This window comes from Eutrema salsugineum, unplaced genomic scaffold, assembly GCF_000478725.1.
Source record: "Eutrema salsugineum unplaced genomic scaffold, Eutsalg1_0 scaffold_9, whole genome shotgun sequence".
Taxonomy (NCBI): domain Eukaryota; kingdom Viridiplantae; phylum Streptophyta; class Magnoliopsida; order Brassicales; family Brassicaceae; genus Eutrema; species Eutrema salsugineum.
Genome location: NW_006256342.1, coordinates 2,807,832 through 2,830,787, shown reverse-complemented (window position 1 = coordinate 2,830,787; position 22,956 = coordinate 2,807,832). Strand labels below are relative to the sequence as shown.

At 36.9% G+C, this 22,956-nt stretch overlaps 2 protein-coding genes and 1 pseudogene across 6 annotated transcripts; all 3 read right to left on the bottom strand.

The window, feature by feature from the left end:
- Nucleotides 1-64: 64 nt before the first annotated feature.
- Nucleotides 65-10,950, bottom strand: LOC18009236 (receptor like protein 30). Of its 4 annotated transcripts, XM_024157670.1 has the most exons (7): nucleotides 10,468-10,950; nucleotides 10,151-10,306; nucleotides 2,863-3,018; nucleotides 2,700-2,774; nucleotides 2,525-2,599; nucleotides 2,346-2,402; nucleotides 65-2,216 (listed from the first exon to the last, which is right to left on the bottom strand). In XM_024157670.1, the coding sequence occupies exons 1-7, from the start codon at nucleotides 10,859-10,861 to the stop codon at nucleotides 250-252; spliced, it is 2,880 nt and encodes a 959-aa protein (XP_024013438.1). In that variant the 5' UTR covers nucleotides 10,862-10,950; the 3' UTR covers nucleotides 65-249. The 4 variants fall into 4 exon arrangements, with proteins under 4 accessions (XP_024013438.1, XP_024013414.1, XP_024013475.1 ...); XM_024157646.1 differs by having other exon boundaries at nucleotides 65-2,402; XM_024157707.1 differs by lacking the exon at nucleotides 2,863-3,018 and having other exon boundaries at nucleotides 65-2,402.
- A 2,688-nt stretch (nucleotides 10,951-13,638) lies between these two features.
- Nucleotides 13,639-17,381, bottom strand: LOC18008895 (annotated as a pseudogene).
- Nucleotides 17,382-19,018: 1,637 nt separating this feature from the next.
- On the bottom strand, nucleotides 19,019-22,671 carry LOC18008856 (LRR receptor-like serine/threonine-protein kinase FLS2). Of its 2 annotated transcripts, XM_024157862.1 has the most exons (5): nucleotides 22,259-22,671; nucleotides 21,841-21,996; nucleotides 21,622-21,696; nucleotides 21,416-21,490; nucleotides 19,019-21,321 (listed from the first exon to the last, which is right to left on the bottom strand). In XM_024157862.1, exons 1-5 carry the CDS (start codon nucleotides 22,632-22,634, stop codon nucleotides 19,172-19,174), a joined length of 2,832 nt encoding a protein of 943 aa, XP_024013630.1. In that variant the 5' UTR covers nucleotides 22,635-22,671; the 3' UTR covers nucleotides 19,019-19,171. The 2 variants fall into 2 exon arrangements, with proteins under 2 accessions (XP_024013630.1, XP_024013656.1); XM_024157888.1 differs by lacking the exons at nucleotides 21,841-21,996; nucleotides 22,259-22,671 and having other exon boundaries at nucleotides 21,416-21,531; nucleotides 21,622-21,681.
- Between the last annotated feature and the right edge of the window lie 285 nt (nucleotides 22,672-22,956).

Sequence of the window (22,956 nt, the reverse complement as noted above, 5' to 3'; positions counted from 1 at the left end):
CTAACGGAAAAGTCTCTGTATTTTTTTTTCCTACTTATGAGTTTTTTTTTTTTTTTTTTTCATGGAAGTTCTTGTTCTTCATAATCAACCTCAAAACAAGCTCTAGGAATGTTTGAGGCATTACATTTATTCAAAGACAGTACAGAGGAACCAAACATGTTCTGTTCTGGTTTTGTGAAACAAAGCAAGAGGTTTTGAGAAGAACAGCAACAGATGGGGCACATTAATGGAATGGACACTAACAGTAGTTTACCACAACAAATTCCTCGCCTTGTGGATGAAAGCATCAACCGTGTAGAACCAAAACCTACTCCAAGGAGAATCAAAAGAGAGAGATGCAAGTACTCCAAGAAGTACTGTAACATAGGCTGCAGCAAAACTCCAGTAGAAAGAAACCATGTCGATTGTGCTTTCTTCATCTCTGGCTACATTATCTGGTGCTTGAATGGTGTTACCGTTGCAGCTTATGTCGGTTGGTTTCCCACAGAGAAGAGGATTACCTAAGTAGCTTTGTGTATCGAAGGTGTTAAACTGTCTTCCCAGTGGAATGGCTCCTGATAAGTTGTTGTATGAGACATTGAACACAGCTAGGCTGCTCAGATCTGCTAGTCTTGATGGGATCCGGCCTTGTAATCTGTTGAAGGAAAGATCAAGGCTTTCCACATTGTTCAGACCTGAAAAGCTTTCTGGTATCCCTCCTGATAAGTTGTTGTGAGAAAGATTGAGAGCTTGTATCTTTAGAAGACCTCCAAGCTCTATTGGAATCTCACCGCTTAGCTCATTTTCAGAGAGATCTAGCCCAAACAGATATTTGAGAATTCCACGCGTCATGTAGGCATCGTATCGATGTTTTGTTGCAAATTCAACTTTCGTCTGGGTGGCTACCACGATTTGCGAAGAAAGCGGAGCTAGCTCAAGAAGAGGTTTGAAATATATATCGACATCATCATAATAATCACTAATTGTACCATAAATGAAACCATAACCATCGAATCCATCATCCTCTTTCCCCAAAGCAAATGATGTATTGCTGAGACATGAAGGTATGGATCCATTCAATCTGTTGTTGGCAAGATCCAGAAGTTGGATGTTTCTTAGGCCACACAACTGGCGAGGAATGCGTCCTGTTAAATTATTCCCTCGGAGAAGAAGAACACTGATGCTTTGGGTGTTGATGAACTCCGGTATATTCCCAGACAATCTGTTGTTTCTCAGATCAAGTATGCTGACATGTCCTAGAAATGTGTCTGGAATATCTCCTGATAGATGATTGTCTTGCAGGAGCAATATTACCGGCCTTGTAGAATCGACGTGTGGAGGTAATCCCCCAGATAAACTGTTTGCAGAGAGGTCCAATAGCAGAAGAAAAGTTTTGTTGAACAACGACGTAGGTATTTCACCTTCCAACGAGTTGTTTGAAAGCAGTATTGCATATAACCTTGGAAGTTCGCCAACCCAGCTTGGAATAACACCCGTGAGATTGTTATTCGATATATCAAGGATATGCAAAAATGTCAAGTTCTGCAAACCTTGTCCAATATTTCCTGTAAACTGATTGTTATCCATATACAGCCAACGTAAATCATATAACTCTGCTGATTCTGGAAAAACCTCTCCACTTAGTTTGTTATGTGACAACTTCAAGTAAGCCAAGTTATAACAACCCTTTACTAAGCTTCTTGGTAGCTTTCCCTGGAAACTGTTGTGAGATACATCCAGACTTTTAATCCCACTCATGTTACCCAGAGAAGATGGCAGATTTCCTTGAAAGCCGTTCTTCGATATATTCATATACCGTAAATGTGGAAGTATCAACCCAATGTTCTCAGGAAACATATGATTGAATTCATTGACTGACACGTCAAGGGCAACTAGATCATGAGCAGATTCCGGTAGCTGAAAGCTCGTAAGAATATTATTCTTCAGAAGCAAAACTTCGAGCTCTGTATTGTTCGCCAATAGCCAACAAGGAAAGTTTCCAGAAATTTTATTGTCGGAAAGATCAACATAATTCAAACCTTTCTGCTGTAGGAGAAAACGAGGAACTATTTCCAAGTTGCAAGATCGTAGTACAATAACATTCAGCCGAAATTTTGGTTTCCAGGAACTCTTAGAATCTACTTGAAACGAGTTGGATTTTGAGCCAAGTTTCAACACTTTAAGCTCTGAGAGTTTGACGAGCCAACCAAATGAGAAGAAGCCTTCAAAGTCGTTATCTAACAATGATAAATACTCAAGGGATTCAAGGTTACCGAGAGCAGATGGGATCTCCCCAGTCAACTGGTTTGATGAGAGATCAAGAACTCGAAGTTCAGTCAAGCTAGTTAAACATAAGGGAAACTGACCTACAAGTTTGTTGTAACTGAGATCGAGCTCTTGCATATTCTTCAATTTGCAAATACCTAAGGTAATCAGATGCAAAAAGTTTAGTCACTTTGATTAACGTGAATTCAACCACAACCTTTGTTTATTGTTTTTGTTTATTGTTTTAATATGAAAAAGTGAAATATTTGAGCAAACTTGCCTTGCAAATCCATTGAACCCGAAAATTCATTATCACTTAGATCCAGAGCTTTCAACTTCCTGAGCGAAGTTATCTCTGCCACAGACAAAGGTAACAAAATATGGATATGTTCATCTCAAGGACGAGGCAAACCAATCCAACAAATGTTGTAAGTGAGCAAGCATTAATGGACTACCTCGTACTGGTATGGAGCCGTTATAACTGTTTGCACTCAGGTCCAGCAGTTCCAAGTTTGTCAAATCTTTGAGTTCTGAAATGGAGTCCAACAAAATATAAGAATGATACATCGTCCCTAAAATAATTAGGACATGCTATATATATACAAATGGGAAACATACCTTTAACCGAAAAAGGGCCAACCATTTTGTTGCCCCTAAGAAACAGAGTTGTGAGTGATGTAGCAGCGTTAAGAAAGGGAAAGATGCTGTTGTTGAAATTATTCCAGGAGAGATCCAGAATCTCCAGGTCTCTTAATCTCCTCAAGCTTTTATAACCTGCAACGAGAAACAATAACTTTCAAGAATTAGAAACAATGAACAAAATCTCCAAGTTCTAAAAGGGGGAGTCCAACGAATCTCTATATTATTATTTGAGTAAACATTTTAAAATATGGGGTTTTTGCTAAAAATAACCCAAAATTTGATTTTGAATACAAAAGTAGACTCCTGAAAAAACATTTGACAGATATAATCTACAGGGGTAGTGAAAAAACCATTTAATCCTGTATGTGTAAACAAAAAACGGATATCCTAATTACCGTTTTCTCCCTTACGAAGTCTACTAAAGTAAAACTGAAGTCTACTAAATAATTAAATCTGTAAATTTAATTTAAAAATTTATAAAAAATTATTTTGGTCTGAATTTTACCATCATAAATTCCATAATAGTAACCCAAATACAAAAAAATTAGTTTTTTCACATTGGTAAATGGAAATGTATGTTTTTAAATTAAATAGAAATAAATTTATTATTTAGGTTTTAAAAGTTGTAGACTTCGATATTGAAGTCTACTAAACCGTAAAAATTAACCTAACGGATATTTAACCGAGATTAAACCGGAAATAACTTCCCTTAACCAAGAGAAACTGCCCTTAACCGGGTAAATTAACCTAGACCCCGAAAAATTAGCAACTTTAACCGGAAAAAACTTACCCGAACCGTACGGAATTACCAGACTATATATACGAATTACAGATCCCGTTAAAAAAAAACCGTCGAAAAGTTCGTGTAAAAAAAAAAACTCGAAGGCAATTTCCGTTTCTCTGCTCCGGCGCCGTCGACATTCAGAACTGCCGCCGATAAACTCGTTCAGGCAAGTTTTCTTTCTCCAACCACACCCCCATGCTTCCCTACTCCTCTGTATTCATCACCGTTCCGTTTTCGAGATCCGAAATTAGGGTTTTTGTTTTTTTTTGCAGATTTGCTTTCGCCGTTGGAGGTTAAAGTAATTTTCTGCCTCAAAACGGTTAGTAGATGTTGTTCCGAAGTTATATCCTTAGCAATTCTTAAATTTCTTCTATCTTCCTGTAATTTTTGTTCCGTCGGGTTTGACTTAGGTTTTTTTACCAGATCTGGTTGTATTTTCTCGGCGCCAGCTACATCTAATAAAGGCGGTAACACTCTAAACTTTGTAGATTGACTTCATATACTGTAATTTTAGTGAAAGTAGAATTCATTTTGTGAAAGTAGACTTCATTTGTGAAAGTAAACTTCATTTTGTGAAAGTAGACTTCATTTTGTGAAAGTAGACTTCATTTTGTGAAAGTAGACTTCATTTTGTGAAAGTAGACTTCTTTTTGTGAAAGTAGACTTCTTTTTGTGAAAGTAGACTTCTTTTACTGAAAGTAGACTTCACATATTGGGAAAGTAGACTTCATTTTGGGAAAGTAGACTTTATTTTGGGAAAGTAGACTTCATTTTAATAAAGTAGACTTCATTTTGAAACTGTAGACTTCATTCGGGTATAGTTTCAAACCGTTACTAGTTTTTCTCATTAGAGCTTTGTTACTGTTGACGCAGGAATCTTTGTTAGATAATGGCCTCTGAATTCCCCAGAAGACTTTACACCAAAGGGTTTGAGCCAGTCCCGGATAAAAGCATCGGCTATTACGCTGATGATTATAGGCTGGTCCATGCACTAAAGTCAGCTCTAGAGGAGGATGAATGGGAAGAGATTTACGAGTCACCGTTGGGTGTCTTTTTAAAGTTCCACGAGTTGGATTTTGGTTGGGCTTCTAGGCTGGTGCACCACATGCTGACCTTTCAGATAGTTTGCAAGCAGAGGTACGAGATATGGAGCCTCATTGGTACCACTCCTGTTCGGTTTTTATTGCATGAGTTTGAGGAGATCACCGGACTTAACTGCGGGTACGTGGATGACTTGGCTTTAACTGATCTTGCGCTTTCCGATGACACGCGTGCATTTTGGAGCTAATGGGGGTCGATGCCGAGTCGGGCCCAAGCACTACCAAAATTATCGAAGCCTGTTCCAACTGCTCATCATGGTCTCGTGATGATAGGCTGCGGTTGGGTTATCTTGGGATCTACGCTGGTTTCATAGTGGCAACGAGACCCGGCTCATCCACAAATGTCAACCATGCCAGACTAGTGATGAATCTCGAAGGTTTTAAGGAGTTTCCATGGGGAAGAATTGCTTTTCAGCATTTGATCAATTCTGTTAAGGAGAAAGATCTCAGCAAAAACATTCATATAGAAGGATTTGTGCAAGCTCTTCAACTGTGGGTTTACTATGCTTTACCAGATTTTGCTGCTGAATTTGGCGAACCATTGCCAAATGTTACTGAAGAACCTCTTTTGCTGGCTTACAAAGGATCCAGAGGACGAAGGAACGTCAAAGCCAACATGCTAAAACAAGTACTGTATTAGTGTAGTAGACTTCTATGTAGTAATGAGTTTTCAATGTAGACTTCAGAAGTAGACTTCATGTGTAGACTTCTATATGTGTCATTAATAGTGTGTGACATTCAGGAGTAGACTTCTGTGTTAGACTTCAGGGGTAGACTTCTATGTTAGATTTCAGGAGTAGACTTCATACGTAGTTTTCCGAGGCTTCATATGGCTCTAAATCTATTTATTAATCGTGTTTTTCCAGGCTCGCATACAGTCCTGCGTGGCTAAGGACTTGGCGGATATGTTTCCCGTGTGGGATGATGACGAACAGGATCCAGATATTGTAAAGATTGTCAATGCACTCCATGACCCCAATTCCAAGTTCTCAAAAGACCATTGGCCTTTGGAAGGTGTTTTGGGTGCACACATCGTCAAGTCAGAAGCCTGAAAGAGGAGCCTTCCCTCAGATGAATCAAGTCGCAAGAGACCCTGCACAGCCTCTGCATCTGCCGCATCATTCGTTGGTGATGAAGGGGTCGGAGTTGTCGCTACTATGAAAGCGCACTTCGACCAATGCTTCGAAAGCTTTTCAACCAAGATGCTGAATGGTCTTGGTAGCTGTGAAAAGCAGATCAAACTTCTCACCGAGAAGGTTGAATCTGTAGAGCGTGCGGTAGAAGAGTTGACTACAGGGTCGGCGAAGCACACTGAGGAAGAGCCAACCCAGCAGCAGGGCACTGGATCCAAGAAGCATGAAGGGGTTAGTTCCAAAAACCCTCCGCCTATACGAAAACATTACATGCGAACAGGATCACACAAAGTTAGGAACACTTAATACTAATGTCATTTGAATTCGAACATGTTTACTACTGTTATGTACCATTTGAGATTATTTACTTATGTTTTCAAAACTTGTTGTTTACAATTTTCAGACTATGATAAAACATGTTACTAAATTATAGCATTGGTGTACTCATTTGTATATTCATGCATGTTTCTGACAATAAACTACAGAGTAATTCAGAGAAAGATGATGCTCCGAAGAGGGCTAATGTCAACGTTGGTGCGTGTGAGAGTGTTAACACCCCCGGGGATGCAAAAGGAAAGAAGGCTGCCGTTAATGAAGAAGAGGCCCCAGAGCCTAGTATTTGTGAAATTGACCCGAAGACGTGTGATGTAGACTTCGATGCGGTTGCACTTGCCAAAAATGCCAAAGCCAGAGAAGCGGCTCAGCTAGTTTCCCGAGCAACGAGTGCCCGACACCGCCAGCTGGCTGCGACAGGATGTAAGGGCCATGATAAGCTAGATGCAACCGGGTTGGATGTCTATGATAGGCAAGCTTAGTGTTTTCGTTCTTAAAATTAACTTTGATTTTTATGGCAACTTTTGGGCTATTTGCATAAATGACCTTCCATGTGATTGGAGGTCATTTTAGCAATTGGTAAATAATAGGTGTGGAAGTTTTTTGGCCACCTATCTTATAATTAACTTGCCAAATATGTTGTATTTTCGTTTAGGATTTGTACTAAAACTGAAGTCTACGACTGAAGTCTGTGACTGAAGTCTACTAACTTGTCATTGTATCTGTACTGAAGTCTATTAAGTCTATTAACATGTTAATATTTCAAATTTTCGATTTCACCCTTATAATTAAGTTATGTAATTTTCGAGTATACAAAACAAAGTGTATGCGGAAAAGTGTACACCGATAGTATAAGTCAACAGAAAGTTTTATTATGATAAGAATTATAAGTCTGGAATTTGAGCCATCCTCTGAAAAATAACCATATAAACCGTATTAGCAAACAATCATAGAGACTTTTTGTATCAAAGTAGACTTCACGATGAAGTCTACTTTGATAAGCTGAGTACCTTAAAAATCGAAAATTCTGATTCAACAAGAAATATTCAATGAAACAGAATAAAAAGCCCTAGATAGTTCAATCACTAATTAATAAACAATTGTAAACAAAAAAATTTGAAATTTTTTTTATAGATTTGCTTAAATGGCGTTTTTATAAAAACGTCTAAACGTAGACTTCTAGTGTAGACTTAGAACGTAGACTTCACTACGAAGTCTACTTTTATAAGCTAAGTATCTTAAAAATTGAAACTTCTGATTCCACCATGAATATCCAATGAAATGAGATAAAATTCAATGGGTAGCTCAATCACCTAATAAGAGGCAATTCTGAACCAAAAAGTTTGAAAAATATTTTATACATTTGCTTAAAACGCGTTTTAAAAAAAACATAGGAAAGTAGACTTCTTATTTAGACTTCGAATGTAGACTGGAGGAGAAGTCTACTTTTTCATTGAGAAGTCTACTACTGAAGTCTACTAAAAAAATGTTATTTTTGCAATTGACCATTCCGTTGACTTTTTCTTCAGTAGACTTCAGTTGTAGACTTCAGGCAAAGAATGTTACTTTTGCATTTGACCACCGCGTTGACTAACACAGTAGACTTCTATTGTAGACTTCATGTAAGAGTAGACTTCTCTGGCAGTCTACGTTTGAAGTCTACTTTATAAATAGAAGTCTACGGAACGAAATAGGTTATTTTTGCAATTGAATTTTTTTAGTAGACTTCACAATGAAGTCTACTAAAAAAATATTCCTTCTAAGTTTGACCGAACACAATAAGTAGACTTCACAAAGAAGTCTACAAACTGTAGACTTCTTTGTGAAGTCTACTGAAGCTTTTTGAAATTTTTTTAATTTTTTAATTTTTGAAAAACATAAGTCAAACACAAAAATGACCTATATGTTTTTGGTCAAACTACAAAATTAACCTAAATGTAGACTTCGTGTGCAGACGTAAACAGTAAACTTCAGTTAGAAGTCTACATTAAAAAGTCAAAATACGGTCAACTACAAAAATAACCTCTTTTCTTTCGTAGACTTCTTAAGCCGTCAGATGAAGTCTACTATGATTTTATTTTGTTTTCAAAGGATATCGAGTAGACTTCTCGTGAGGTTTAAAGAAGTCTACTTTTTAAAAGTCAATTGCAAAAATAACCTTATGTTGACTCATAGGCTTTACTATAGTTCACGAGAAGTCTACTTTCGCGATATAAAAACTGAAATGTGGAGAAATTGAAGTGCGAGAATTACCTTTGACAAAATTGAGCTCCCCTAAGTTTCTCTTATCTACCCAGAACTTAGGATTTCACTGAAATTAAACAACCCAGGTGTCGAGTAAACCAGAATTCACCGCAAAAGGATGGCGCGAAGCATTGCAACTATGCCCAGATGTTTTGGAGAAGAAATTATGATAGAATGAGCAAGATTATGAGTGAATGAGCTTAGATATTTGTTTTATTACAGCTTTAAAACAGGTTGATAAGCATTTATTCCATTTTCATGGTTGTTCATGGTGGTTGAAGATACTAAAGACGATGGCAGTCTCGTAATTAAAAAGTTTTTAGAAGGTCCAAGAAGACTTTAGCCAATTAAAGAAAAATCGATTTATTAGATGTATAATGGCATTTTCGATAATAGTTTAAGTGAGAAGGATAAAATTGTGAGAAAATAACAAAAGTTGGAGAGAGAAAAAAAAGAGGTTAGTTTTGTGTTTGACTTTGAAATATGAGTTAAATCTGAAACTCTTAAAATATAATCTTTATTTTGTAAAATATTAATGCTATTAAAAATAACAAAGAATAATTAAAATAGAAAATGATATAGTTGTCTTTCAACTCTATTGCTAAAAATATGGAAAATTTTTATTTCTCATTTAATAGAGTATATTTATTATTTAATTTCTAAATTTAAAAATATGATAGTATTTTTATTATTTTTATTTTCAAATGATATTATAAAGTATATTTTAATTAAAAAACGTGAAAATCAATTTTTGAATTAGAAATATTATAAAAGTCAAAATTAAAAGTTATGATATTAAAAAAGTGGTGAAGTATTTTTTTTCAATAATTTGCTACATTTGATTGATTATATACAAAAATACATTTTTAGTTATTTTACTAAAATTTTGATATAAAAAAATTGATTTTTAAATAAAAAAAGTTTGTGGTAAAATAAGAGTTATTGAACGGTGAATATTATAATTAATTATTAAATTTTTATCCAATACAAACATGTTAAGTAAATGGTTAGTTCGATATGAATAGATTATAATTTTAATTTTTTAATACCCACAAAAAATCTCAAAATTCAAAATATTAATTTTTTAAAATAGGTAATATATTCAATCTACTAAATTATATTTATTTTTAAAATTAAATATAATTTGTTATATATTTATTTATTGTATATCAAACCTAAGTGTAAAGAATATTATATTATTTTCATATATAGTTAAAAAGATAAAATTAAATTTTTATAGTTTGTGAACAGATTATAAATGTCAATTATTAAACGATGCAAATTAGAGTTGATGATTATAATATTATAATTTTTATATATTAGCCTAATTAATATTTTAGTTTAGTACCAACGAAATTAAAACAACTTATTTTGTTTTACACGCTTATAAAATAATTTCATATACGGATTAACTTATTTTTTATAATTCAAATATATATATATATATATATATATACAGATCAATTCATTATTTAAAATTCATAAAAATATGCACTATATTATTGTAAACTTTATAACAATAACTGTTTTTACAAAATAACTGTTTCATAAAATTATTTAAATTAATTAATGATAAAAAATATATAGCGCGGGTTAATCCCTAGTAGAAGAATAATATATCATCCCTAAAAGAATTAGGACATGCTATATATACAAATGGGAAAACATACCTTTAACAGGAAAAGGGTCAACCATGAAGTTGTCCCTAAGAAAAAGAGTTGTGAGTGATGTTGCAGCGTTAAGAAAGGGAAAGATACTGTTGTTGAATTCATTATAAGAGAGATCCAGAATCTCCAGGTTTCTTAATCTCCTCAAGCTTTTACAACCTGCAACGAGAAACAATAACTTTCAAGAACTAGAAACAATGAACAAAGATCTAGTCCATATAGGTTCTTCAGAGAAGTAGATCCCTAAAGGAGAGAAAACATGAAAGTTCCAATGAAAAACAGAATATTAAAAGCTAACTACTAGGGAAAGCCTGGTATACCTTCAACGTCATCAAACAAGCCACTGAGAAGGTGCCCGGAGAAGTTCAGACTTCGAACATCTTCAAAAGGATGTAGCAACGAAAGATTAAGGAGAGAATTCTCTTTTAAGATTGTCAGAAAGGGATAGGTGCCAGAAAGGGCAATCTCGGTCACCCGTCCGCTTGTAAGATTGCACCTAAGGCCATCCCAGCCGCAGCAATTGCTCTTTGTGTCATTAGTCCAAGTAGGGAGAACATCGTCTACGAAAACTTCTCGAGTAATTGAGACAAAGTAATTCTTGAGCTCCAGCAAAGCATTCCTTTCTTTCTCAACACAGCTTTGGTATCCATGTAGCTGCCCCAACAGTAACATCACACATATCAAGTATTTTCCCAAGAACACCTTCCCTTCCATTGCAAATAAACCGAAAAAAAAAACGCAAATGAAAGATAATCCAAGGTGACTTGTCCGCTCAATGCAAGTACCTCCAAAATTTACAAGAATTCTTCAAATTTCCAGAGGAATACACTAAATTCGAGGAAATAATTGTACATTTACAAAGTCAATTCAGGTCCCAGTCGTCGGGGCATGAGTGACCATTGTGGTCTAGCGTTTACTTAGAATCGTCTGGCATATAATGTCAAGGTCTCCGTAGAAATTGTGCGGTCAGCATCTTTTACTTCGACCAAAATGCTTTTTAAGTCACAGAAAATTGCTTAGCAATAGAATTAAAGGATGATAATATGGAAAATATTGGAATATATATATTTTTCCCTCAAGCTTTTTTTTTTTTGGTCATCTAGATATTTATCGAAGGTTATAGAAACTTACAAGTTACAATAACCCAAAACGCCCAAATTAAACGAGGGAAGCAAAGCCACTGGACTGGTTAAAATGCAACATCGGATTCTCCTTCTCCAAACAGAAGAAGTAAGGAGGAGTTGCATAGGTTCTACGAGACAGGGTTGGTAAGTTTTTTTACATAGTAAACGGGCTTTTTTTTCACAAATTGGTAGCTTGTTTAAAGCCAAGTTTCAAAGCATTTTTTTTCCCTCAAGCTTATATACCACGTAATAATTCAAGGGTTAATAAAGTAGGTAGCCAAACTATATACTGTATATAATTTATTAGTTAATGACCAATATTAGATATTCTGTAATAGAATTAAAACAAAAAAAGCGATTAAGAATCAGGGAGTACTGATCGCCGAGCTGAAGAACAAATTACAAGTATATCAGAACGGAATTGTCACAATAAATGATTATATACTTTCAAGAGACCAGCTTACACTCTTAACCACTGTAATTTGGGATAAGAAAGTTTTCATCTTATGGATAAAAGCCTCAACAACACTAAACCAAGCTCTGCTCCAAGGTGAATCAAAAGGGAGTGAAGCTGAGTATTCCCAGAAATATGGTCACATAAGCTATAGCGAACCTCTTGTGGAAAGATACCATAAAGACTGCATCTATGGTAAGCATCTATAGACAGTCACAATAACGTTGACACTACTCTGTACTGGTATGGAGCCATTAAATTCGTTTTACTCAGGTCCAACAGTTCCAAGTTTGTCAAATTTTTAAGCTCAAGCGAGAGAGATGCATATTAGGCAGGGTCAATCCTCCAACCTTTGGGATTCTTGACAAACAAAACTATATTTTGGAGAATAGAATTAAACTAAAGAGAAGAAGACGGATTAAACTATTACTTAGCCTTAGTTACGTAAATATTCCTTGTACGTTAATCTTTTTAGCAACGTAAAGCTCGTTGAGTAATTCAGCTGATAATTAAATTTCTGAGAATGAACGAACGAAATTCTGGGAAAAAAAATAAAAATATATCTAACCATGAATTGAAATTCTGCCAAATGAGTTGCTGACGTGGGTTTCTGAGTCGGAGACGTCAGAAACAAGGGAATAACGAAAACGCTGTCGTTTCACATAATTCAGTTGTCTCAGCGAAAACCGTAGATTTTCCAATGGCGATTGTTGAAGTATCCGTCCAGCGATCGCCACCGTGAAGTAAGAAGGAGGTGAGACGAAGACGCGCTAAAAACGGCGGCGGATATGAAGATAACGGCAGTCGCGACGCGATGGCCATTGTGAAACGGCGGATATCACCGTTTTCTGTGACTTAAAGGTTTTTTTTTCTCTTTTGTAAAGTGTGTTGTGTTGAGATGAGAATGAGAGCGAGACGAAACGAAGAGAGATCCAATGGCGAAGAGGGGTTTTGCTTGATAAAAGTATAATAAATACATACTCTTTTCTTTTCTCCAAATGAAAAAGTTGGGTGATTTGATGTGGAAGCATTACATTTATGAAGAATTTGTCACCAATACTGGTTTTACCACAAGTGATTCCTCACCTTGTAGATGAAAGCATCAACGATGTAGAACCACAATCTTCTCCAAAGAGAATCAAATGAGAGCAATGCGAGTATTCCAACAAGTATTGTCACATACGCTGCAGCGAAACTCCAGTAGAAAGATTCCATGTCGATTGCGGATTCATCACCTTCCACTTCATCATCTGGTTCTTGAAAGGTATTGCAGCTTCTGCTTGTTGGTTGCCCACAGAAAAGTTGAAAACCATTGAAGACATAGGGAAGCAGCACTACGCATCGGTTTTGAACAAGGAGAAGCTCAACCGCAAACTTGTGTTTGACACCGTTAATGAAATTCTTGTGGAGAAACTAGCTTCGGTTGAAGCCACGATGAATCCATTGATGAAGTCATCAACTAAGATGACTAAGAAAGCCATGAGTGCGCAACAGCTACTGAAAGAACTGTGTTCAGAGATAGAAACACTGCAAAAGCAAGCCACAAAGAGATCAGAAAACTTCTTGTTGGAGGAAGAAGACGACTTCTTGAAAAGTATACTTGCAGAAGATGTGATGGTTCGGTCTGGGAACTGGGTGGACTTCAGTGGAGAAATCTCAGGATTGGTGCTGGATGTGGAGAGGCTTATCTTCAAGGATCTGGTGAATGAGATCGTACATGCGGAGACTCTTAAAAGAAGCAAGAGAACTTCTTACTATAAACGGAAAACTCTCTGTATTCTTTTTTTTTTCCTACTTTTGAGTTTTTTTTTTTCCATGCAAGTTCTTGTATTTCATAATTATGATATTATTTATTGAACCAACCACATAACGAGAACTAGGAAATAAAGATAGATGTAAAAAAAAAACGAGCTCTAGGATTGTTTGAGGCATTACATTTATTCAAAGACAATACAGAGGAACCAAACATGTTATTAAGAGGTTTTCAGAAGAACAGAGACAGAAGGGGACAACAATATAAGAAATTGTTTACCACAACAGATTCCTCACCTTGTGGATGAAATCATCAACGATATAGAACCAAAATCTGCTCCAAGAAGAATCAAAAGAGAGAGACGCGAATGTTCCAAGAAGTATGGTCACATAGGCTGCAGCAAAACTCCAGTAGAAAGAAACCATGTCGATTGTGCTTTCTTCGTCTTCCTCTACATTATCCGGTGCGTCAATTGTATTACCATTGCAGCTTTTGTTTGTTGGTTGTCCACATAGAAGAAGATTACCTAAATAGCTTTCCGTATCAAAAGTGTTAAACTGTTTTCCATGTGGAATGACTCCTGATAAGTTGTTGAACGAGACATTGAAGACAGCTAGGCTGCTCAGTCCTGCTAGTTTTGATGGGATCCGACCTTGTAATTTGTTGAAGGAAAGATCAAGACTTTCCACATTCTTCAGACTTGAAAAGCTGTCTGGTATCACGCCTGATAAGTTGTTGTGAGAAAGATTGAGTGCATGTAGTTTCAGAAGATCTCCAAGCGCAAATGGGATCTCACCGCTCAGCTCGTTTTGTGAAAGATCCATTCCAAAGAACAGTTGAAGATTTCCACCCATGTAGGCATCGTATCGGTGTTTTGTTGCAAAATAAATTTTCGTCTGTGTGATTGCCTTGTAATCCATATTGAACGGATCAAGCATAAGCAGAGACTTGAAATATCTACCAACACCTTTTGTGGAAGTGGAATCCTGTTCCAGAGCATAACCAACCTCGAAACTAATAGGATTGTCACCGAAAGAGAAATCAAAAAAGTAAAATGCGTCCTCTTTCCACAAACCAAATGATGTATTGCTAAGACATGAAGGTATGGATCCATTCAATCTGTTGTTGGAAAGATCCAGGAGGTGGATGTTGCTTAGGCCACAAAACTGGCGAGGAATACGGCCTGTAAGATTATTACCTCGGAGAAGAAGAATACCAATGCTTTGGGTGTTGATGAACTCGGGAATATTCCCAGACAATCTGTTGTTTCTCAGATCAAGTACAGTGACATTCGTTAGCAATGTGTCTGGAATGACCCCTGATAACTTATTGTCTTGCAGGAGTAATACTAACGGGCTTGAGGATTTGACGTGTGGAGGTATCTCCCCAGACAAAATGTTTGCAGAGAGGTCAAGTAGATTAAGATTGGTCATGTTTAACAAGGAAATAGGTATTTCACCTTCCAACGAGTTGTTTGAAAGCAGCAGTGCATTTAAGGATGAAAGTTCGCTGATCCAACTTGGAATAACACCAGTGAGATTGTTGTTCGAAATATCAAGCATACTCAAAGATGTCAAGCTCCGTAAACCTTTTCCAATATTTCCTGTAAACTGATTGTTATCCATATACAGCTCCAATATACCAAAAAAATCAACTTCTTCTGGAAAAACCTCTCCACTTAGTCTGTTATGTGACAACTTCAAAATATTCATGGAATAACAACCCTTCAAGAAACCTCTTGGTATCTTCCCATGGAAGCTGTTGTGAGATAGATCCAGATTTGTAATCTCACTCATCATGTTATCCAGAGAAGATGGCAGATTTCCTTGAAAACCGTTACTTGATATATTCATAAACACTAACTGAGGAAGTATCCGCCCAATGTTCTCAGGAAACAGATGATTGAAATCATTAACAGACACGTCCAGTAAAGCCAGACCATGAGTGGATTTTGGTAACTGAAAGCTCTTGAGATGATTATTCTGTAGACGCAGAACCTGGAGTTCTGTATTGTTCACCAACAGCCAGGAAGGAAAATTCCCAGATATTTTATTGTCGGAGAGATCAACATGACGCAAACCGTTCTGTTGTAGGAGAAAATGAGGAACCTTGTCCAAGTTGCAAGATCCTAGTACAATAGCATTTAACCGAAATCTTGGCTTCCAAGAATCTTCAGACTCCACTTGAAGTGAGTTGGACTTTGAACCAAGTTTTAACACTCTAAGCTCTGAGAGGTTGGAGAGCGAACCAAGTGAGAAGATTCCTTCGAAGTTGTTATCAAACAACGATAAGTACTCAAGCGATTCAAGGTTACCAAGAGCAGATGGCACATTCCCATCCAATTGGTTTGATGACAAATCAAGAACTCGAAGTTCAGTCAATCCAGTTAAACATATGGGAAACTGGCCTACAAGTTTGTTTCGACTTAAATCAAGCTCTTGCATATTCTTCAATTTGCAGATCCCTACACGTTAATCAAACGCAGAAGCTTTAAGTCATTTACTTGAGCGTGAATTCAACCCACAGCTTCTTTTTAATCAAAAACGTGAGATACTTGAGTAAACTTGCCTTGCAATTCGATTGAGCCAGAAAATTCATTATCACTTAGATCCAGAGCTTTCAGTTTCATCAGGGCAGATAGCTCTGCCATACAAAGGTAAACAGTTTTAAATATACGAACATGTTCACCTCAAGGGACTAATTATCCAACAATGTTGTACGTAGCCATTGAATTGATTGACCTATCACCTTAGGAACAAAAAAAAAAAAAACATTTACGGACAACTACCTTGTACTGGTATGGTGCCATTGAACCTGTTAATACTCAGGTCCAGCAGTTCCAGGTTTATCAAATCTCCAAGTTCTGAAATGGAGGCCAACAAATATAATTGAATATTATACAACTTGAATTTAAGACATATAGAATTATAGCATTATAAACTGAATCGATCAAACAAAATTATACCTTTAGCAGGAAAAGGGCCATCCAAGTAGTTATCGCGAAGAAAAAGAGTTGTAAGTGATGTAGCGGCATTAAGAAAGGGAAAGATGCTGTTGTTGAATTTATTTGAAGAGAGATCCAGAATCTCCAGGTTTCTTAATCTCCCTAAGCTTTTATAACCTGAAAAACGAAGCTTTTATTTTGGATAAACCCACAGAAGAATCTGGTTAAGCATATAATTAATGATTAGCATATCTTAATCCAATCGCTTAGTATGCATCCAGATGAACTCTATGCACGGGGAAAGGGAAAGTAAGTGAACGTGTGACGAGAATGCAACATGGGACACAGACATATCACGAAATAAATGCATTAGGTTATTTAGAGAAGTAGACCCCTAATGCAAGGAACAGATCAAAAGCTCCAATAACAAACCAAATGTTAAAACCTAACCACTAGAGAAAGCCTGGTATACCTTCCACATCGTCAAATAAGTCATCGAAAAGGTTGTTTGTCTCTCCCTGGAATCCTCTCTCTTCGATCGGGTATAAATAACTGAATCTGGACTTGGATAAGTTCAGACTTCGGACTTCTTCAAAGGGATGCAACAAAGAAAGATTAAGAGGAGAACTCTGTTTGAGGTTCAGTGTACCAAAGGCAATCTCGGTCACATGTTGGCTTGTTTGGTTGCACGTAACGCCATCCCACTCGCAGCAATCACTCTTTGTGTCATAAGTCCAAGTAGGTAGAACATAGTCGGGCTCCTCCTCTTTACTAATTGACATTATGTATTTCTTGAGCTCCAACAAAGCATTCCTTTCTTTCTCAACACAGCTTTTGTATCCATATAGCTGCCCCAACAATAACATCACACATATCAAGTATTTTCTCAAGAACACCTTCCCTTCCATTGCAAATCAAACCGAAAAATAAAAGCAAATGAAAGATAATCCAAAGTGACTTGTCCGCTCAATGCAAGTACCTCCACAATTTACAAGATTTCTTCAAATTTTTCCAAAGGAATACACCAAATTCGAGGAAATAATTGCACACTTACAAAGTCAATTCAGGTCCCAGTTGGAGCGTGAGTGATCACTGTCGTTTAGCGTTTACTTTCAGTCGTTATGATAAGCTTAGAGATTCGTTTGGCATATAAAGTCAAAGTCTCCGTAGAAATTGTGCGGTCAGCATCTGTTACTTCGACCAATGCATTACGTCACAGAAAATTTGCTGGGTACTAAGCAATAAAGCTAAGGATGATAAGGGGAAAGATGCTGTTGTTGCATTCACTTGAAGAAAAATCCATAATCTTCAGGTTCCTTAATCTCTTCAGGCTTTTATAACCTGCAAAAAAGAAAAAAAAAATTATTAAACAATGTATACAAAATAACATAGCCTACACTGATCACTTCAGTTATCATATTTTTTACGTGTAAATGTTGAACTGTGTGAACTTAGGAATAAAATGTGAAGAATGAGTTTTTGATGTTATTTGTGATATATAGTATCATCGCCCATATCAAGTTTTCAGACAAGAATAGCTTCCCTTCTATTGGTTTGAGCCAAGAGAATTATAATCAGAGATTAAAAAGGAAAAACAAAGAATTTATGTTTACAAGTATTAAACATAGAGGAATTGGAAAACACCAATTATGGTGCATAAGAAAATACAATATCTTCTGTGGAGAAGCATTCATATCATATAACATACTTGTGCCTGTGGCGTGCTTCGCATTATCAACTCTTACGAAGCTTTATCACAACTAACAAATAAAAATTGTATACATTAGCCAACTACAATTTCCTCATCCTCAAGAGTACTATTTACAGTGTGCAATAGCCAATTGCTGTATTTCAAGTACAATGTGAAGGGGAACAAAAGTTAAAAAGAGTGACAATGATTTAATATTTTCAAAAAATCCGGTCAAGCGAGAGAGATGAATGTTAGGCAGGGTTAATCCCCAAATCTTTGGGATTCTGGAAGAACAAAACTATACTCTTTGTAATAGCCCTGAATTGCCCCCTCGAATCTTTTACTTAGTCTTAGTTACGTATATATATTCCTTGTATCAGGTATGTTAATCTTTTAGCAACGTAAAGCTTGTTGAGTAATTCAGCTGATAATTAATTTTCTGCATAAGAATGAATGAGATTCTGGTAAAATAAAAATAAAAAATCTAACCATGAAATTCTCTGCCAAATGAGTTGCTGACGTGGCTTTCTCAGTTGGCGACGTCAGAAACAAGGGAATAACGCAAAACGCTATCGTTTCACATCCTCTTTCTCTAACTCTTTTAGCTATGTTCTATGTTTCTCTCTGGTCTTTCTATTTCTCTGCTGATTCATATGCTCATTTGACTCATTTGTATTCTACAACAGGATAATGAATTAGTATCCATATGGTATGTTATTGTAATATCTGAAGTTCTTGAGACGGTTACCTGAAGAAAATCAGTAAAGCGGTATAATGGAAAATTCTCTGTATTTATTTCATTCTTGGGTCTGCACTCTTTTCTACCTTAAAATTGTTCCCTGCAAGTTCCTGATTTCTGAGGATTTTTTAGTAAACCAACCAATAAGCTACTCAGGAACAAAGAAATGTTTGAGACAATACATTTATTCATAGACAATGACAAAGACAGTACATAGGAACCAAACACAAGTAATGTTCTGGTTGGCTACACAAAGCAGGAGGTCTTGTGAAGAATAGAAACAGATGGGGACAATATAAGAATTTGTCACCAATAATGGTTTACCACAACAAATTCCTCGCCTTGTGGATGAAAGCATCAACCGTGTAGAACCAAAATCTGCTCCATGGAGAATCAAAAGAGAGAGATGCAAGTACTCCAAGAAGTACTGTAACATAGGCTGCAGCAAAACTCCAGTAGAAAGAAACCATGTCGATTGTGCTTTCTTCATCTCTGGCTACATTATCTGGTGCTTGAATGGTGTTACCGTTGCAGCTTATGTCGGTTGGTTGCCCACAGAGAAGAGGATTACCGAGGAAGCTTTGTGTATCAAAGGTGCTAAAATGTCTTCCCAGGGGAATGGCTCCTGATAAGTTGTTGTATGAAACATTGAACACACCTAGGCTGCTCAGATCTGCTAGTCTTGGTGGAATCCGGCCTTGTAATTTGTTGAAGGAAAGATCAAGACTTTCCACATTCTTCAGACCTGAAAAGCTATCTGGTATCACGCCTGATAAGTTGTTGTGAGAAAGATTGAGAGCTTGTATCTCCAGAAGACCTCCAAGCTCTACAGGGATATCACCACTCAGCTCATTTTCTGAGAGATCCATTCCAAACAATAATACGAGAACTCCACCCACGTAGGCATCGTATCGGTGTTTAGTTGCAAACTCTATCTTAAGCTGGATGATTGGCCCGTATACCATACTAAACGGATCTAGCACAATAAGAAATTTGAACGGATCTTGGAAACCACCCGCAAGATCAAGCTGGTTAATACGGCCGTAATCATAATCATAAATTATATCCTCTTCTTTCCCAAGAAGAAATGATGTATTGCTGAGACATGAAGGTATGGATCCATTCAATCTGTTGTTTGAAAGATCAAGAAGTTGGATGTTTCTTAGGCCACACAACTGGTGGGGAATGCTGCCTGTTAGATTATTCCCTGGGAGAAGAAGAGTATGGGTGTTTCGGTTGTTGGTGAACTCGGGAATATTCCCAGACAATCTGTTATTTCTCAGATCAAGTACAGTGACATTCGTTAGCAATGTGTCTGGAACGACCCCTGATAACTTATTGTCTTGCAGGAATAACGCTACGGGATACCTAGAATTGACGTGTGGAGGTATGCCCCCAGATAAATTGTTTGCAGAGAGATCCAGTAGCTGAAGAAATCTTCTGTTGAACAACGAAACAGGTATCTCACCTTCCAACGAGTTGTTTGAAACAAGTACTACAACTAAGGATTTAAGCTCGCCAATCCAGCTTGGAATAACACCCGTGAGATTGTTGTTCGAAATGTCAAGCAATTCCAAGTATCTCAAGCTACGCAAACCTTTTCCAATCTTTCCTGTAAACTGATTGTTATCCATAGACAGCTCCGATATATCAGTAAAGTTGACTGATTCCGGGAAAATCTCTCCACTTAGGTTGTTATGTGACAGCGTCAAAGATACCATGGAATAACAACCCATTACAAAACTTCTTGGTAGCTTCCCTTGGAAGTTGTTGTGAGATATATCCAGATATTGAATCCTCTCCATATTACCCAAAGAAGATGGCATATTTCCTTGGAACCCGTTCTTGGAGATATTCATATACCGTAAATGAGGAAGTATCCACCCAATGTTCTCAGGAAGCAGATGACTGAATTCATTAGCTGACACATCTAGGATAAGTAGCTTATGAGCAGATTTCGGTAGCTGAAAGCTCGTAAACGAATTATTTTGTAGAAACAAAACTTTGAGTTGCGTATTGTTTGCCAATAGCCAAGAAGGAAAATTTCCAGAAACATTATTGTGGGAGAGATCAATGCGACGCAAATCCTTCTGGTATACGAGAAAATGAGGAACCTTTACCAAGTTGCAAGATGGTAGTTCAATAACACTCAAATGAAATTTTGGCTTCCAAGAACTTTCAGACTCTACTTGAAGTGATTTGGATTTTGAACCAAGTTTGAAAACCCCAAGCTCTGAGAGGTTGGCAAGCGAACCAAGTGAGAAGATGCCTTCGAAGTTGTTATCAATCAACGATAAGTACTTGAGGGATTCAAGGTTACCGAGAGCAGGTGGCACATTCCCAGTCAATTGGTTTGATGAGAGATCAAGAACTCTAAGTCCACTCAAGCTAGTTAAGCATAAGGGAAACTGACCTACTAGTTTGTTTCGACTGAGATCAAGATCTAGCATATTCTTCATTTCGCAAATCCCTACGATAATCAAATGCAAAAAATTTATACACATGAATAAACGTTAATTCACCACCAGTTTTAACGGAGTAGCTAAAGATATGTTTTGACTTGCCTTGCAATCCCATTGATGCAGAAAACTCATTACCACTTAGATCCAGAGCTTTCAGCTTCCTCAGGGAAGATAACTCTGCCACAAGACAAAGCCAACACAAAGATAAGCACCTTTACCTACGAACATCATGGTTTCAAAGATTGCACGAGCCAATTAAAAACAAAGGGTTATGCAGCCATTGAATCAGCTAAAAATTTCTGAGCTACCTTGTACTGGTATGGAGCCATTAAATCTGTTACTACTCAGGTCCAACAGTTCCAAGTTTGTCAAATCTTTAAGTTCTGAAAGCAAATCCAACAAATATAGGACTTGAAGTTATAACAATAATTATAATTATTGGATCGAACTAACGTACAAAGACATCATCAATAATGAGGCCATCCTGTGTTTCCACACAATTACAAATGGAAAAAAAAAAAACATACCTTTAGCAGGAAAAGGGCCATCCAAGTTGTTTTCCCGAAGAAAAAGAGTTGTAAGTGATGTAGCGGCATTAAGAAAGGGAAATATGCTGTTGTTGAATTTATTTCTTGAGAGATCCAGAATCTTGAGGCTACTTAACTTCCCTAGGCTTTTATACCCTGCAAATGAGAATCTTGCTAAGCATATAAATACTGATAACATATCTCAATCAATTATTATGACTTTCATGTGAAGGGATGCAAGTCACCGTCTGATGTGATTGCAACACGCAACATGGTGCACACAGACATGAGCAAGTGACTTGCATGAAAATTTGAAACAATCAAGTATGATTTAGTCCATAAAGGTTCGTTAAAGAAGTAGAACCCTAAACACAGGAAACATAAGAACTTCCAATGCAAAGGAAAACCTGGTAAATACCTTCAACATCATCGAAGAAGCAACTTCCTCCCACTAGCGTTGAAAAGTTCAGACTTCGAACCTCTTCAAAGGGATGCAGCAAAGAAAGATTGAAGAGAGAGCTCTCTTTGAGGAACAAATCACTAAGCACAATCTCAGTCACCCGTCCGCTTGTGCGGTTGCACTTAAGGCCCTCCCATCGGCAACAATCGCTCCTTCTGTCATTAGTCCAAGTAGGGAGAACGAAATCGGGTAGCCTACTTTGTGAGATTATGTATTTCTTGAGCTCCAACAAAGCCAACTTTTCTTTCTGAATACAGCTTTTGTATCCATGTAGCTGCCCCAACAGTAATATCACACATATCAAATATTGGCCCAAGAAAAACTTCCGCTCCATTACAAATAACACAATAATAGAAAAGCAAACTCCAAAAACGAACGTGGGATTGTGAAGTTCAATGCAAATTCAACAAGAAATGATTCTGTATATTTAGAAAAAGTCCAAGTCTCTGTTAATGAAAAAAACACACCTAAAAGTCATGTGACATGCGTTAAGTGAGTGATCGCTATCGTTTACTTTGAATAGTATGGTAAAGACAAGTCAAGGTCTTTGTAGAAAACACTCGTAACTGTACAAATTCAAGATAAGGTAAGTATGGAGGCAAATTAAAGTAAAAACAGGTTGCTAGACAAGAATTTGTTTTGAAATTACCTCCATA

Bases quoted from the DNA above. Each gene is read 5' to 3' on its own strand.
- LOC18009236 (XM_024157646.1), bottom strand. From the start codon at position 10,861: ATGGAAGGGAAGGTGTTCTTGGGAAAATACTTGATATGTGTGATGTTA. The intron at 10,307-10,467 runs GTATACCAGGCT...TTCTCGTTGCAG, and splicing joins CTTGTTTGATGACGTTGAAG to GTTGTAAAAGCTTGAGGAGA. The intron at 2,775-2,862 runs GTATGTTTCCCA...ACTCCATTTCAG, and splicing joins TGGCCCTTTTTCGGTTAAAG to AACTCAAAGATTTGACAAAC.
- LOC18008856 (XM_024157862.1), bottom strand. From the start codon at position 22,634: ATGGAGCGGAAGTTTTTCTTGGGCCAATATTTGATATGTGTGATATTA. The intron at 21,697-21,840 runs GTATGTTTTTTT...ATTTGCTTTCAG, and splicing joins TGGCCCTTTTCCTGCTAAAG to AACTTAAAGATTTGACAAAC. The intron at 21,491-21,621 runs GTAGCTCAGAAA...GTCTTGTGGCAG, and splicing joins TGGCTCCATACCAGTACAAG to AGTTATCTTCCCTGAGGAAG.